The sequence below is a fragment of the Rhinolophus sinicus genome, chromosome 13, assembly GCF_057876585.1.
Source record: "Rhinolophus sinicus isolate RSI-liver-muscle chromosome 13, RSI-T2T, whole genome shotgun sequence".
Classification (NCBI taxonomy): Eukaryota; Metazoa; Chordata; class Mammalia; order Chiroptera; family Rhinolophidae; genus Rhinolophus; species Rhinolophus sinicus.
The window spans coordinates 59,226,950-59,243,854 of NC_142513.1; the positions used below are offsets into that span (position 1 = coordinate 59,226,950).

Here is a 16,905-nt window from a genome sequence, read left to right on the forward strand (position 1 = left end):
GACTCAATAATTGTGAGGTCACCACCACCCCTTTTCCCTGAGGGAAGCAGGACCCCCCTGCCACCAAGTCCCTACCCACTCTTAGGACATGTAGGTTTCCACTCTAGGTCGCTTCACAGATATGGGTGTGGGCACACTACCCAGCCAGGCAACGCTCATGACCAAAAAGAAATGGCTTCCTTCTTATAGGAACCTGGCTCAGCTGGAAGACTGTTTACACCAGATAATAACCCAGTCAGTGTAGAGGAATCATTTTCTGAAGATTTACTCATTCATGAAAAGTTCCCAAGGTACAAAACAACAACAGAAAAGGGGTTATCAAAAATGTGGCCTGGCAGAGTGCGCCTGAGACGGCGAACAGCCAAGCAACCCTGAGCTCAGCACCCCCAGGAAAGCAGCCGGGGGGGACAGGAGGCAGCGGACCGGAGGACGAATAAAGAGCTGGTAGCCCTGGGGGAAGAAAGGGACGCGGGGACAGGAGGCTCGAGCAGGAGAGCAGAGACCTCAGCACTCCGCCGTGGGTCGCGGGGCAGGTGTGGAAGGAAAGCAGGAAGTACAAGGACAGAGGTAGAGAGGAAGGAGCCCCTGCTAACTTCTCCTCTGAGCCACTTTGCATGCAGATGACGGATGCTCCCCAGGTCAGTACCAAAACCAAGTGCAGCAGCTCTGACTGCCCCCCACCCCGGGACTCGCCCACCACCTGCCTCTAGAAACAAGGCTGCCACTCAGGGCAGGGCCGGCATGAAAATGTCTAAGAAAGCTAAACTCACATCCAGGGAGGGACCCTCCGTGAGCCACAGCGTGGGGCCCCACTGCTAACGTCGTGGTCTTGGATTTGATCTTAGCAGAGCTTGTTCAAAGGGTGTCCCACGGCGGCTGTGTGGAAGAACTGGGCAGGCTGCTTCCTCGAGCTCCAGAATGGAAGTCGGTAGAAGAAATTCTCAACAGTGCTGGTGGGCCCCGGAGACACTCCACTTCCCACTAACCTCAGTCGTCCTGGGGGTAACGTAAAGCGATGTGAACAGAGCACATTTCATAAAAGTCTTCTCCAAGTTGGGACAAACAAGGGTTCCACGGAATGGTACCAGTGGGGCCCTGGGCCACCTGCCTGGGGCCCACCTCCTCAGACCTGGCCCAGGGAGCCAGCCTGGCAGCTTCAATTGTTTTTACATACAAGACTCACTTTATGAGATAAAAAAGGAAACCAGACCCTCTACTCTACCCGCCCCTGCTTTCTCTGACAAATGTCATCATCTTCCCCTAGATAAATAGCCCATTTTTCTGTTGACTGTGTTTCCAAATGTTCAGTTTGGGGCCTTTTAACATCAATCCAAATCTTGAGGTGAAATCCACTTCAGAAAAACAAATCAGTTCTGAGTAGGCTGAGGATTTACTACGGGGTTGACCTTTGGCACAAAAAACTATTAAGGACTAGTCAGCCCCTTTCCAGCCACTCTGGGCAGGGAGCCCAGCACAAAGGAGAACAGCTCACTCCGCGGCTCAAGTGCCTCAGCCTGGGTCATGTAGTCAACCGACGTGACAATGTTTGGAGACTTGATATTAAGTCTCATTGGTTCCCCTCCGCTGTCCATTCTTTCCATCCTTTGCTTTTATGTATCTCTGGGTCTCTCTTGTAGATTGGCACAGTTCAGACCCACCAAAAGAGACAGGTCCCAGGTTGTCACCCTTCAACCTTGAAGGAATTTTCCTGATGCGAACATACTCTCAGGAATTCCACGGAATTAACCAAGGCTGGAGGGTAAAGCTTATGCTACCATCTCCTTGTCCTACACCCAACAACAGCCCGTACCTACAAAACTCCTGCCAAGAGACCAACCACACCAATGCCAGGTCCACGGTCACTGCCCTTGACCTACCCACTCGTCGTCCTCTGCCCCGTCCCCCTGCTCGCGGGTCTCCGCCAAGGCCCCCTCTGAAGACTTTTGAGCCATGATGTTGTCTGTCCACGATGCCCCTGTCTTTCCATCACCAGCAAAATTACACTTGGTCACTGTTCCAGCCTCAAGTTTGGCTAATGAATCTGAAAGAAGGGAAGACGTTAAATGGTCTCTGCTCTATGGGGGAAACATAGTGGGGGGCTGGCCCCTTCTGCTGGGGTCTCTGAGGCCTGAGTTAAGCCCTTGTTCTCTTCAGTCTGGGAGTGGACCTGAGGGAGACCCCGGGTGGGACCCCGAAGGCACGAGATAGGAGAGGCCACCCTCAGGAATCATGAGATTGGGGGCACCCCAGGATCCAGAGTGTCTAGGCTTTAGGCCTCAAAGCTCTGGTCCAGGATTTAGGAAAAATCTTAGGGGGTCATGTTCCCACAGAGGCCAGACCTCACCAGCTCCCATGAGCTCTGAGCAGCAGGAGGAGCTTTGGACAGGAAGCCAGGCGACCCTGCACGTCATATGGGAACCTCAGGCCTCAGTGGGGGCTGCATTGCTCACCCAAGAACGGGCCGTCGCCTCGAGTTTTCAGCCGTACCCCGGCCCCCAGCTCCAGCTCCATCGCCTCCAGCTCTGACTCAGGCATCCAGAACGCCACTGTCTGCTCGGGGGTGAGGCTCTCTGTCAGTGCAAGCAGCTCGGGCTTATTGACCAGCTCCTTCAGGGCCTCGGGCGTGAGCCTGTCAGTGTCCCCCTTGGCGTCCACCTCTGCAGGCACACAGCACGGGAGCATTATTCCCACTGGAAGAGCAAGCACTTAGGGAGGGCTTTTCAGGAGCCAGGTGACGCCTGAGTGTCTTTCCCGAAGGTAGGACTCTGAGCACCCACCCCACCCTGCCAGGACTCATCGAGGAGCTCAAGCCAGAGGCGGTACAGGCATGGGCTCCGGGCCTGACACGTGGCAGAGGCTCGCTAGGCGTTCAGAGAATTGATGAGTCACTGAAAGCAGGAGTGAACACCAGGATAGCGGGATGGATGGGTTCCCACTCTACCTTAAACCTGCTCACAGAGGGGCAGACAGCGAGGTCGTCCTTCTACCACCAGACGTGGAGAGAGGAATGAAATCACAAAGGGCCCAAGAACCAAATGGGAAGTTTGGCAGGAAAATGGAGGCCACCTCGGGCCACCTGGGCTCTGCGCAAAGGCAGTTAGACCCAGAGCCAGGTTCATGGATGATTCCGCCAGACTGCAGGAGACGGCAGGAGTTGGGAAGGCCAGACAGGCCCTTGGGACTGAGGTGGGGCACTGGGGTCCCCTGAGTGAATGGGGGGGCCCCCAGGCATGGGCTGTAAAGCCAACCATGCTGAGAAGACCCTTTCTGCGGCCAAGAGAGGCCTGGGCACAAAGGAAAGCCTCAGCGCAGCAGGGCCGGGGGTGGGGGGGGACAGCAGACACCTACTGTAGGATGACATGAGGAAGCCCGTGTTCACCTTCCTGGTGGCGCTGAAGTTGGGCTCGATTTCATTTCCCTTGAGGTCAAACTTACGGCGATGGATGCGACTAGGCCGGATGTACAGCACGTAGTAGCGCTCCTGGGGGCCAGGCAGAGAGAGTAGGGGGGCTGCTCCAGTCCCCCCGCCCTCCATCACACATTCCCCACAGGGCTGCGGCTGCAGCCCTCCTCAACCTCACTCTGTACCCCAGAATCCCACCTCGGCTCCAAAGGGGACAGATGCCCCACTCCAATATGCATCCATCCATCCATCCATTTATTCATTCATGTGCTTCGTAAAAGCACATGCCACACGTAACGAACCACGCCAGACGTCCATGAGAGGGCGGGCCAGGACCTGACGCCTCATGTCGCCAAGACAAAAAGCATATGCAGACAACCATAACCCAAGCTCCAAGGGCCCCAGGAGAGCAAGCAGCCACGGGGCCCTGGAAACGGCCCTGAAAGGCCGTTCTGAGGGGGGTCACTCTGCCTCTTTCAATAGATGTGGGCCCTGGGGCCAAGCCTTCCTAGCCTCCGTTTCCCTTGTTGCATGGGGATATGATGTCTGCTTTCAGGATTGTCATAAGGGTTCGATGAGAGAATGAAGGAGCAAGCAGAGCGGAAAACCTGAAGTGTGCTGTTATGCTGGTTGTCAGCTGTGCTAATCACAGAAGGCGGGTGAGGGGTGGCCGGATGGCTCAGTTAGAGCGTGAGTTCTCAACAACAGGGTTGGCGGTTCAATTCTCACACGGGATGGTGGGCAACTAAAGATTGAAAACGGTGACTGGACTTGGAGCTGAGCTGCGCCCTCCACAACCAGACTGAAGGACAACGACTTGGAGCTGATGGGACCTGGAGAAACACATTGTTCCCCAATATTCCCCAATAAAATTTATATAGAAAAAGAAGAAAAATTAAAAAAATAAAAGCAGGTGAAATGCTCCTGGGGATTAAAGATGAGGAAACCGCTTTTTGGGAGAAACAGAGAAGGTGGAGAAAGCTGCAACTGTGGAAATAGGGTACAGGAAGAGTATTAAACGTCTGGGACAGGCTTTTAAAGCCTGTTTGAGCAACATGAGGCAAATGCCCACTAAGAATGGAAAAGGGATTGATTTGAGATGGGCCTTGAGTCGACATTTGGAGTTCGGGTTTCACTGGGCAGACAAGAATGAATCCTGTAAGGTTTGTGAGCAGCAGAGAGACCCTCGGAGATAGCTTTCAGGAAACAGGTTGGCAGCAGGACAGGAATGAGCGTCGGGGGCAACCAGAAAGCAGGGGGGGCAGGTGCCAGGTTTAATCAGGACAAACTACTTCCTGGGGGCCATGTGAGGACAGGGGACATGGAAAGAGAAAGCAAAGGGAGTACCCTTAAAGTAATTCAATTCCAAAAAATTCACAGTACACAGAACTTCCCGGGAACAGAGCTGGTGCCCAGAAAGGGGAAGGTCACTGCTGACCTCATACCCACCCCGGCCGACACCCCACTCTGACCTGCCCATCAGGACAAGCAGTGAGAACCTCCAGGCCAGGCGACAGGAGCCTGGCCTCTCAGCCCTCCCAGCACAGTCACTCAGCCTGCCCACCCCACCCGCCTCCCGCCATTCTAAACCTGTTCCACCAGAAGGCCACAGGACCTCTTCGGAGGGCCTTCCATCCCACTCTGCACCACGGCCTTAGTCCCGAGCCACTCACCTCACCCCTTCGTCCTCTCAACCCTCCCAATGCCGGCCCCAAACACACCACGTGGGCTCGGGGCCTGGTCGGTCTTCTCAGCAAACACGCAGGCCCTCCCATCTGTCTGCTGCTCAGAACAACCCTCATTGATCATTTTCCACTCAGTGGCCCCTTTCAGCTGCTGATCTCCTGACCCACCTCCCCCCTGTCTTGTGAGCCCCTCAAGGAAAGAGCTGGACCCCACAACTTGGCACCGGCTGAGCCAAGCACAGGGAGATATGCCTTGGTGGGTGAGGACCATGAAGCCAGTGCCGGTTCCTTTGGGTACCGCCCAGGGAAACATCCTCACCTTCTTCCCATGCGCATCCAGGATGCTGTGACGAGATATATCGACCAGCTCTCCCTCCAGCAGGACGCCGTTACCCCTGGGGATGAGAGGAAAAGGAGGGATCGGCTTGTTCTGCCAGTCCTCAGGAAAGAACGGTTAAGTTCCGTGGGCCAGGTCAGAGTCCGCCCTGGGACAGAAGTAAGTCCCACACGTGTCTGCTCTTCACCTGGTCCCTGAGAAGGCCAGGCACTAAGCAGCCCCCTTTGTGCTTCCCACATGGGGCCTCCATTCCTTTGAGGGTCCCAAAGGCTGAAATGCTGCTCAGAGTGCAGGAGGGACCTTGTCAAGCTACAAGACCAAGCCGTTGCCCCTGTACTGTAACTGGAGCCTCAGTCTTCTTATCTACAAAATGGGAGAGTAACAGCCACCTCACTGCTCCTACGATGACAAGATCATGCAGGTGAAGGTGTTTTGTATACTATTCAGTGCTTAACAAATATAGATTTTACTTCTTTATTTAACCAATGTTATGTGTGTGTGTGTGTGTGTGGGGTCTAGGCTGCTATAAAGTATTTTTCCTTTTCACCTGTTTTAAAGCACTCTCATATTCCTGTTCTCATAGCCACGTTACAGATGGAGAAACCCAGACTCAACTTTTGTGACCAGCCCAAGATCACAGGGTCCCCACGGAGAGGAGCTGGACCCGCTTTCCCATTCTAGTGTTCAAAAGCAGAACCTGTGGACTTCCTTTTTTGGAATCACAGAAGTGGAGAGGGGTGGGGACAGCTGAAGGGATGGGGATGACACCTGACAACTGTACCCACCTCCTCACCTCCTCAATCCTTCAGTGTTTGTAACTGCAAACAGAACGTCCATTCACTGCCACAACCTCCGCCTCCAAGGCAGAAGGCCTGGCCCTGCAGTCCCACCCCGGCCTCCAGGCAGGCCTTGCCATCCCCCCGCCCTGCCAAGGGGACTCCCAGCCTCGGTTCCGGCCACTTCTGGTGAGGGGGTGCAGCCCGCACAAAGGCCTGAAGGAAGGCATGGCGGCGTGGCAAGTGGTTGCCGTTTACAGCCACGGGGGTGGGGTGGAGACAAAGGTCGGTGTGAACTGAGCACCGCCTTTTCAGCCCTGCTTGGGGGTGGGGACCAGACCCTCTCCTGAGGGTCGGGGGCAGCAAGGGCGTTTTAAGCCCATCGGTGTCTTGGGGGGGTGGGCTCCGGCCTCAGGGCGACGGGGCGCTGGAGGAGCTTTGGCACGTCCTGCCTTTCCTCCCACCCGCACCCGGGCCCTGGGCGCCCTCTCCAATCCGGGAGCCCAGGCTGAGAGCTGGGGCGGGAGAGCGGACGAAGGCCAGGCCGTCGGCGCGGGGAGGGCGGGCGAGGCCTACCCCTGGTGGGTGGCGGGCTCCCAGGCCCCGGGCAGCCGTGCGCTCCGCACCGCCTTGTTCCGGAGCGCGCTGTCCTGATAGATGCGGCTCATTCTCCCCACGCCGCTGCGCAGAAAACCCGGGGTACCGCGAGGGGACGCGCCAGGAGGACGCGCCGAGACCCGCGATTCCCGGCGACAGATCAAGGAAGGGTGCGGCCAGCCCGGGCGTTCCCGACAGGCTTAAAGGGGCCGATCCCCATTCCCGCCCGAGGGACCGCGCGCGGTCGGAGGGGGTTTCCGGGAAGACCCGCGGCTGGGGCCTTAGAACGTCCTTCTCTTTTCTCTCTCTTCCTTGTTACTAAAAGGGAGACCCCTGCTCCAACACACGCACAAAGGGGAAACTGAGGCTCAGAGCGCCTATTGGACCAGCTCTGAAAGAACGGGTTTCCAGGGAGTAGGGAAAATCCATTAGGGAGGGCGGTGTGATCAGCATGGAAGCTACTCTATGCCCTGCCCGCCCGAGGTCCCAACAGCGGCGGAAGGAGGGTTCCAGGGATCTGTGCCGGAGGAGCCCAGGTTTGGGTGTCCGACCCACGACATACCAAGGTTTGAAGCCCAGCTGTGTGACCTTGGGCAAGTTCCTCAACCTCTCTGAGCCCGATTCCTCCTCTGTCAAATGGGTCACTATCCGAGGAGCTGTAAAGATGAATTAACTCGCTCTAGAACATAGCATTGCCCCTCTCTGTCCCCCCCCCCCCACACACACACAGTGTGGGGGGCCCCTACCCAGCTTCCTACCCAAGGAAGGTTTGCCCAAGTATGCATGGTCTAGGGGTACATTGTCCAAGCCTGGGCTCAGGGGTCTCTTCGGACCCCAGGACTCCTTTGTGCCAACATCTGGGGCAGGTGGGCCCATTCATGGAGTCCAGCTGTGTCCTCTGGGGGAGCCTCAAAGGGGAGGTAGCCAGGTAGGTACCTGGGAGCCCAAGATGAGCAGTCAGTGGTGGAAGAAGCACCACCCTCTCCCCCCCACACGTGACGTTCATGGGTCGTAGGCATTTTTATTTTCAAGGGCTCCTTCCTCCGTTAACATTTTTTAAAAATTATCTTTTATAACTGGGTTGACATAAGGATGCATATGTTGTTAGTTACATATTGAAACACTTTCTTGGCTCCCACATTCTACTCTTCTTCTTCTTCTTTTTTTTTTTTTTTTTTTTTAAATATATCTTTTTTTTTTTTAATAGATTATTTTATTAGTTTTTTTTTTGGACTATATTGAATTTCTTTAAATGTAGTCTTTAATGATTGCTGTGTTTTTTTGTTGTTGTTGTTTGTTTTTGTTGAACTGGCAACCTTGTGGTTGAGAGCCCACTGGCCCATGTGGGAATCGAACCGGCAGCCTTCGGAGTTAGGAGCATGGAGCTCTAACCACCTGAGCCACTGGGCTGGCCCCCCATTCTACTCTTCTGATTTTAAAAGAAATGAAGACATTTCTGTGGGCCCCAGGCAGTGTGCCTAATGGATTGGTCAGCCCACCCCGTCTGGCCTACCTGGCTGCTCCAAAATGTCTGGGAAAGAAGGACACACAACTCTAGGAGGAAACCCCTCTGGGCAGCACTGCACTCTGGCTCCCTCTCTTCAAAACTCCCCAGGCCGTGGAACTCCTACAACTCAATAGCCAAAAAACAAATAACCTGATTAAAACATGGGCAAAGGAACTGAAAAGATACTTCTCCAAAAAAGACACACAAGTGGCTCGCAGGCACGTGAAAGGCTACTCAACAACACTCATCATCAGGGAAATGCAAACCGAAACCACACTGAGCGATCACGTCACACCCGTCAGAATTGCTATTATAAAAATGACAAAAGAAACGTGTTAATGAGGCTGTGGAGAAAAGGGACCGCTTGTGCACTGTTGGTGGGAATGTAAATTGGTGCAGTACCATGGAAGACAGTATGGAAGTTTCTCAAGAAATCAAAAATAGAACTATCGTCTGATCCAGCAATCTCACTTGTGGGTATCTGTCCAAAGGAATTGAAATCCGGATCTCAAAGAGATATCCACACTCCCATATTCCTTGTAGCACCACTCACAATAGCCAAGCCATGGAAACAACCTAAATGTCCATCGATAGATGAACAGAAAAAGAAAACGTGCTATATGCATACGATGGAATATTATTCAGCCTTAAAAAAGAAGGAAACCCTGTCATGTGCAACAACATAGATGAACCTGGAAGTGAGAGAAGCCAGACACAGAAAGACAAATACCGCATGATCTCGTTTACATTGGGGAATCCAAAATAGTCAAACTCACAGAAGCAGAGAGTAGAATGGTGGTTGCCAGGGGCTGAGGGCATGGGAAACGGGGAGGTAACAGTCAAAGGGTACAAAGTTTCAGGGATACAAGATGAATAAGACCTAGAAAGCTAACTTACAGCACAATGCTTATGGTGAACAATATTGTATTATGTACTTGAAAATTTACTAACAAGGGTGATCTTATATTATCACACACAAAATAGTAACAGTAAGTAAAGAAGACTTGAGGACACTTTTGCAGGTGATGGATATGTTTATGGCATAGGTTGTGGTGATGGTTTCATGGGTGTGTACTGACCTCCACACTCATCAAGTTGTATACATTAAATATGCACAGCTTCTTGCATGTCAATCATAGCTCAATACAATGATTTAAAAACCAACCAACCAACTAAACAAAACAACTCCCCAGGCTGGTCGCAGCCACCTGGCTGGCATGGCCACCCTCCTGCTACCCCTTCCTGTGTCCTCTCACCTTTCCCCTCAAATAGCTCCCAATGGAAAGTTCAAGGCCTGAGTCTCGTCAGCCACATGTCAAGTGCTCAGTAGCCAGCAACCTCGGGGCAGAAACACATCTCCACCATCACAGGAAGCGCTCCTGGACAGCGGGTGCTCCTAGAAGTCTTCTCTTAGGGAGAGTTATCTGTTTACCGGGCCCATGACTTCCCCCATCAGAGCCATCAGCAGACCAGGCACCCGCAAGACACAGGGACTAAAAGAGCAAGAAAAATGTTTTTTGAAAGGTTTTGGTTTTTATTTCCTAAAAAGTATCAATCATCGTGGGGGGAAAAACTAGAACTTTGTTGGCCTTTCTCACACCTATATGCAGGTTATGGATGCTTCTCTATATAAAATTACAAACCACCAGGTACAACATGGAGACAGCTTAAGCTTTGGGCCCCTCGGTTCCACGGCCCCTTTTTAAGGACAGAGATGGATGGCCCCAACAATATGTTCACACGGTCGCATGCTTTGGTCAAATTTCCATAGGTTAAGGCCGCGTGGGTGCTGTCAGTTAAGATCACTCTCTCTTTTTGCCTGGAATCCTTCTTTATCTCGTGTCAGATGGCACTGGAGTGGATGTGAGTGAGGGGAAGTTGGTATGGGACGCAGGTAGTTGGATTTTGTGGAATAGATGTATGTGGTCTCCCACCTAGAATTCTTTGGCAGCTGTCCTGCTGTAGAAGTGTCCTGCCACCCTCCTGCAGGAGGGCACAAAGCGTGTGACACAAAGGAGCAGGGTAAGGGGTACCTGGGTGGGGAGGGGAGGGGAACAAGGTGTGAAGCACAGGGAGCCAGAAGCTGGTGGCAGAAAATGATTCCGCTCGTCAGACAGGTAACATTGTTCAGTGGAGGATTTGGTTCTCGTTAATCCTGGTCAATATGGAGGTTCATTCAGGAACATTCTCACTAAAGCTGTGCATGTAATTATTATTATTATTATTATTATTATTATTATTTTTAAAGATTTCCCAATTTTTAAAAAGATTTTATTGGGGAAGGGGAACAGGACTTTATTGGGGAACAGTGTGTACTTCCAGGATTTTTTCTAAGTCAAGTTGTTGTCCCTTCAGTCTTAGTTGTGGAGGGCGCAGCTCAGCTCCAGGTCCAGTTGCCGTTGCTAGTTGCAGGGGGCACAGCCCACCACCCCTTGCGGGACTCGAGGAGTCAAACCGGCAACCTTGTGGTTGAGAGGACTCGCTCCAACCTACTGAGCCATCTGGGAGCTCAGTGGCAGCTCAACTCAAGGTGCCAGCTCAGATCAAGGTGCCGTGTTCAATCTTAGTTGCAGAGGGCGGAGCCCACCATCCCTTGCGGGAGTTGAGGAATCGAACTGGCAACCTTATGGTTGAGAGCCCACTGGCCCATGTGGGAATTGAACCGGCAGCCTTCGGAGTTAGGAGCATGGAGCTCTAACTGCCTGAGCCACTGGGCTGGCCCTGCATGTAATTATTAAACCACTGAATTTCTTTTTCCCTCTCTTGATGAGCACTGGGCAACACAGAATTTATCAGGATTCCCATAGGGCACGAATAGGTAACAGGAAAACAAACCAGGAACGTGTGTGTGCGTGGAATTTTAGGTTTTATGTATCAGATCACATCTTAGCCTACTGGACACATCTTGTCTTGACAAAATAAGGTAGTTCCAGAAGAATTAGAGTGTCAAATTGCCAAAATTCAGTGAAATAACCTGAAGGAAACACAGACCACAGAGCAAAAGACACAAGACAAAGGAAGCCCTCAGAGACAAAGCGTAACATAAAATAAGCTGCCAGAATGAGAACTCAACCTATCCATCACGTTGCATCAATAAATGCAAACAGGGCAAGCCTCGTTTGGAAAGAAAATCTATGACATGCCTGGGTAGCAGACATCCCTTCGTGCCTCATCAGAGCCTTTCATCCTCCGGCCTCTGACACATGCTGTCCTGGCCTCTCCGTTGTAGTGACCATCTCTGCTTGGGCTCTGCCTGACTTCCTGCAGAAACAGTCCTCCACACCTGGTCTCATGGCCACACCGTGCCAGGAGAGGATTGTGAAATTGGATTGCCTATTGTTCTGATGGCAATAGGCATCTGATTGCTAGTGGTAAGTGGGGGGTGATAACCCTTGGTATGAAGTGGCATCAAAATTATTGAGGTTTCATCTGTGGTTTTGGAGGTAGGCTGCAGGTGGAAGGTGAAACTGAGCTGGGGAATGGGGGACCTGTAGTATTTGATGAGATGGAGGCAGTGATAATTATAAGAAACCTAGAGTAGGCTGACTTTTACTAATAACATCGGCAACCTAGCAAAAAAGAAAACGATCGGCTCAGCGTAGCTAACAGCCAACTTAAGTATATGTAAAAATCATGGTGAGCTTGACAGCCGTTTTTAAGGAGACTCTAGTCTCCTGCAGCTGCAGGGCAAACTGTGAAAAGTCAGTCTCAGCAGCTGATTGTAAGGAGACAGCACTGCCAAAGAAGGTTGACTGTGCAGTTCTGACAGATCTACTGTCAAATTCAGGGACCCCACTAAGAAAAGAGTGGGACTCTGGGATGGGGATTTTGGGTGGTGGAAGAGCCTGAACACGTTGAACCCCCAAGTTCCCCCTGAACTCTTCTAGCCATCAGAAGCAGCCCACTCCCTAATCTGGAGACAGTGCAAAGACCTCACTGGAAGCAGATGTCTTGTAAGCTGTCACTTGCTTTTCTTAAGACCTGTCTCCATCATCACGCATCACCTCCAGACCAATAATCAGAATCAGCTCTCACCACAACCTGAGCTGGAAGGTCCAGTCTGCTCCCAGAGGATCAGCTCACACACCCAAGGAATCGCAGACCTGCCCAACGCGTGTCATGGGGACTAATGGAAGCCATGAGGCAGGGGACCGGAGGTGAACGACCAGGGGAGTAGAAAATATGGCTGGACTGGAGGGAATTTATTGACATTGGGGCATTCACTTGCTAAGTGGCATTCAATATCCCAGCAAGGTACCTGCAGCTAGTCTTACCAGTATGTGCAGATGGCCATGAAACTTGTACATGACAATGAGGTGGAGATGCCAAAACTTCCTTGACACAGGAAGTGGTTATAAGGCTCAGGGAGAGGGGAATGTTAGAGGGATTTTCTATGTAAGACCTGAGAACCCACCATCTGACTAGGCCCAGAGGCAAGGAGGAAAAACGGGGCCACCGGAGCCTTTGATATGTCCTGTGGGGTTGATGGGAGTAGATAGTACCATGGAATCAGAGGGGAGAGATAGAGACAGCGATAGAGATGATGATATAGAGATGATGATGATAGAGCTAGAGATGATAGAGCTAGAGCTAGAGATGATTATAGAGATAGAGATAGAGATGATAGAGGTAGAGATAGAGATGATAGAGATAGAAATAGAGATATAGGTAAAGAGTGGGTGAGTTGAAGGCTGCTGTCATTCACCGCTATGGAAAACAATGGTCCCTTGTCAATACCCAGACCTGTGTCGGTTTTCAGACCCAGAGTCCATTGAAATGGGTGGGAGTGCTGAGTCCCCTTGAGGAAAACTGAGAGTTTGTTTTTTTCTCACATCAATCACTTCTCCAATTCTCTAACACCAACCGGTGTCGTACAATTGAATTCAATGTAGACACTAACTATCGAATTGGCACCAGACTCCACAGGTTTTGGGGCTCCGTCCCACGGGACTGCCCCCCACTTTGGGTGCCAGTCTCAAGTATTGCATCTCTAGGTTACCCACTCTTCTGTCTGACTTGGCTACAAAGTTAGGGGTTCCAACAGCCCCTACCCTCAGGTTTGATAAATTGCTAGAAGGAATCACAGAACTCAGGAAAAAGCTATAGTTACTCTTCCAGTTTTTATAAAGGATATGAATGAACAGCCAGGTGAAGTGGTACACAGGGTGAGGTCTGGAAGGGTCCCAAGTCCAGGAGCTTCTGTCCCCTTGGAGCTGGGGTGCGTAATCCTCCCAGCATATTCATCAACCCAGAAGCTCTCTAAACCCCATCATTTAGGGGTTTTCATGGAGGCTTCATTACACAGGCACGATTAATGAAATCATTGGCCATTGGTGCTTCACTCAATCTCCAGTCCCTCCCCCCTCCTTGGAGATTGGGAGGTGGGGCTGAAAGTTCCAAACTTCTAATCAAGGCTTGGTCTTCCTGGCCACCTGTCCCCAACCTGAAGCTATCTAGGGGCCCCCTAAAACTTGCTCCGTTAGAACAAATAATGCTCCCATTGCCCTAATCATTCATGAAGTCCCCAGGTATTTAGGAGCTTTATGCCAGGAACCAGGACAGACTGAACATTTTTCTTATTATACCACAACCAACACCTCAAGTGTATGTCGAAATAGACCTCCAGTCCTTCCCCCAGAGGGAACAGTGGCCACGGACTGGATAACTGCACTGGGGCAAGAGGGCTGACACCATCCTAACTGGACGTGGTGAGCAGAAATTGGCATATGTCGATATCCTAGCCATATCTACATATATGACAGAGAGTAAAAGAGAAATCCCACAGAAACATTCCGAGGCCTACCACGCTGGTGAAGTTGTTAGGGACCTAGCAGTCTTGCATACATTGAGACATTTCTATGAAAGTAAAGGACAAATTGTTGCACCTTGCACCTAAGAAAGAGTGGCATGCTCTTACGAGTAGGTACTGTGTATACAATATCAAAGCACTTCACTTATTTTTAAGTAAAAACAGCAACGTACAATACAGTGTGCCCAGCGGTCACTCATTCAGCAAACACAGTGGGCCTCCATTATCAGAGGGTTTCACATCTGTAGATTCAACCAATGGCAGATTGAAAATATTCAAAGAAAAATGTTCCGTCGTTGCTGATGTTTACTATGTACTTAGGCCTACAGTGGTTGTAGCTGTACTGAACACGTACAGACTTTTTCTTCTTGTCTTTATTCCTCAAACGATACAGTACGACAAGTAGCTATACAGCATTTATATCGTGTTAGGTATTTTAAGTAACCTAGAGATGGTTTAAAGTAGATGGGAGGATGTGCGTAGGTTATAAGCAAATACTACGGCATTTTATATAAGGGGCTTGGGCATACCCGGATGTTGGTATCCATAGGGATCCTGGAAACCAATCCCCCTCGCACACCAAAGGACGACTGTATTAATAATCGAGGACTTCCTCTATGCCAGGAACTGTCCTAGGTCCTGGAGAAACAGGTAAACAAAACAGCTGCAATCCAAACTGCCAGGAAGCTTACATCCTGGGAGAAGAGAGGGACAATGAACAAATAAGACCCCTCCGAAATGAGATCATTTCCGATAGTGGTAGATGGTAGGAAGGAAACCCAACAAAGAGGTGTGACAGTGAGAGGTTGGGGGCGGTGGGTCTGCTTTAGAACAGGTGGTAAGGGAAGGCTTCTCTCCAGGTACCATTTGAGCTGAGGCAGCAGGATGCAAGCGAAAAGCCCCGAGGCAGGAAAGGGCTTAGAGTGCAGAGGGCCACGGAGATGGGAGTCCAGCTGGAGCCAGGTGACCGGTGCGGAGAGCAGTAACGATGCCATCTGAGAGGTAGGCAAGGCTCAGAATTTGTAGTTTGCCTCTACAAACATGTTCTCCTTGTATAAAAAAGGAGGCTACAGATGTACAAAAATGCATTTTTTCTTGCACATGTGCTTGTTTATGTGCAGAATATTTCTGGAGGGAGAAACAAGAAGCTGGTCATGGAGGCTGCCTCCGGCACGGGGGCTCCAGGGCGGGAAGGCGACGTATGTTTCATAGCGTTTCTTTTTATGCTGTTTGATATTTTTACCATGTACATGAATTACTTTTTCAATTAAAAACTAGTTAATTTTTTAAAACCAGTGGAAACATCTTAATATTCAATCTCAGCTGTAATCAAAGAGATGTATATTCAAGCATCACAGAAATAAGATTGTTCAGGAAGGATTTAAAAACTCATAAAGCTCATAGTTGATGAGGACATGAGAAAGCAAACTCGTGTTGTTTGTATGTTTTAGTCGTGGAAATGAGCATATATGTAAGCCATGGAGTCCATAGTTATCAAATATGAATTACTTTTTACTAATGCTCATACTCCCCCCACCATTTGTCATTATATTCAGAACTAAATACATCCTTAAAAGGTTATTTGAAATGCCATCTTTGTTATGGCTCCCTTTTTTTAATATGGCTGCTCTCCTTGCGAATATTTCTTGGCTTTTTATTCTGTCCCACTCGTATGTCCGTGTAGTAACACGACATTTCGATTTTTGTAGTTCTATGAAATAATTTCCGTAAGCGATAGGGCCAGCTCCCCTTTGTCACTCTTCTCAACTTGACACGTTAAGGCACAGCTGGAGTAACAGTAACTCCCACCGCCTGTGTGAAGCAAGGTGTGCCTAAGGGATTCCCACCTATTGCCAGACTCACGCTCCAGAATATTAACTGCTACTCAACTATGTGGTAGATTTGCCCAGAGCAAGTCTAATAGGAATGGACGAAACCTATGCTTCCCTGAACTAGATGTCTCCACACCGGGCACAGGTCTGCCAAGGGGCAGCTGTGGTGTCAGACGTGCTGAGATGCCCGAGGTGGCTTTAGGTGCTATTCTCCATGCTGTGTGCAAGACACTGAGTTTTAGAAAATAAATGTGCTCTTGTTGCATGTTGGCGATGTGGTCATGCGAACTGTAAGGGAAACCCCCCGACCGAGCAGAGGTAGGGCAGGTCAGAGGGGTTCCTGTGAGTGTCACTTCAGGGGCCTCCAGCCACACTTCTCTGCTCTGACCGCTTGACACCGTTCTGCTGCCTCCTTCATCTCGTCACACTTTGATTGTATTTAAGTCTTTGTTCGGCTTTGGTGCCTCTGGAGAAGTAAATTATCTCTGAGGATTAGCGTGTTTGGGGGAGGTGGGTCCTCCTAGCGCTGCCAGCACGGATGCCAATCTGTATGGAAAATTCCTCACTGACGTGTTCATGAAGAAATGGGTGATGTTAAACAGTGACATTTGGGAACAATCTTGGAGGAACTCTGCTACTCTAGTTCGGCTTGAAGACCTAGTGTCATAGAGATGTCCTGTCCACTTGTCACCCATGGCACACTGTCACCCATGGGCACACTGTCACCCGTGGACTGGAGACTGGGCAAGAGGGGAGAATGACCATTTCCCACACTCTGTCCCCAGCCGTCATCCACATCCTGTGGCAGCTGGTTTTCGTGGATTTGAGGAAAGTAAGGGGCTTCCGAAATCCTTTTGACATTTGCTAGAAAAGATTTTGTTTTTGAATGTTATTTATTATTTTCTCAGAGCTACATAGTCACTGTAGAAAATCTGGAAAATACAGAGCGGCATAAAGAA

General features: G+C 50.6%; 1 protein-coding gene across 7 annotated transcripts in view; it reads right to left on the reverse strand.

The window, feature by feature from the left end:
• Nucleotides 1–249: 249 nt before the first annotated feature.
• The window catches only part of ARPIN (actin related protein 2/3 complex inhibitor), a 48,159-nt gene continuing 31,503 nt past the window's right edge, over nt 250–16,905 (reverse strand). For 6 of the 7 annotated variants that reach the window (XM_088789370.1, XM_088789369.1, XM_088789367.1 and 3 more), the window contains 5 exons: nt 5,408–5,483; nt 3,349–3,481; nt 2,451–2,657; nt 1,878–2,041; nt 250–996 (listed from right to left, as the gene is read on the reverse strand). In XM_088789370.1, coding sequence (XP_088645496.1) covers nt 988–996; nt 1,878–2,041; nt 2,451–2,657; nt 3,349–3,481; nt 5,408–5,483 — 589 coding nt within the window. In that variant the 3' untranslated portion in view covers nt 250–987. Of the gene's footprint in view, nt 997–1,877; nt 2,042–2,450; nt 2,658–3,348; nt 3,482–5,407; nt 5,484–6,777; nt 7,007–16,905 lie in introns of those variants that run through there. The other variant, XM_074317727.2, reaches the window with a different exon arrangement.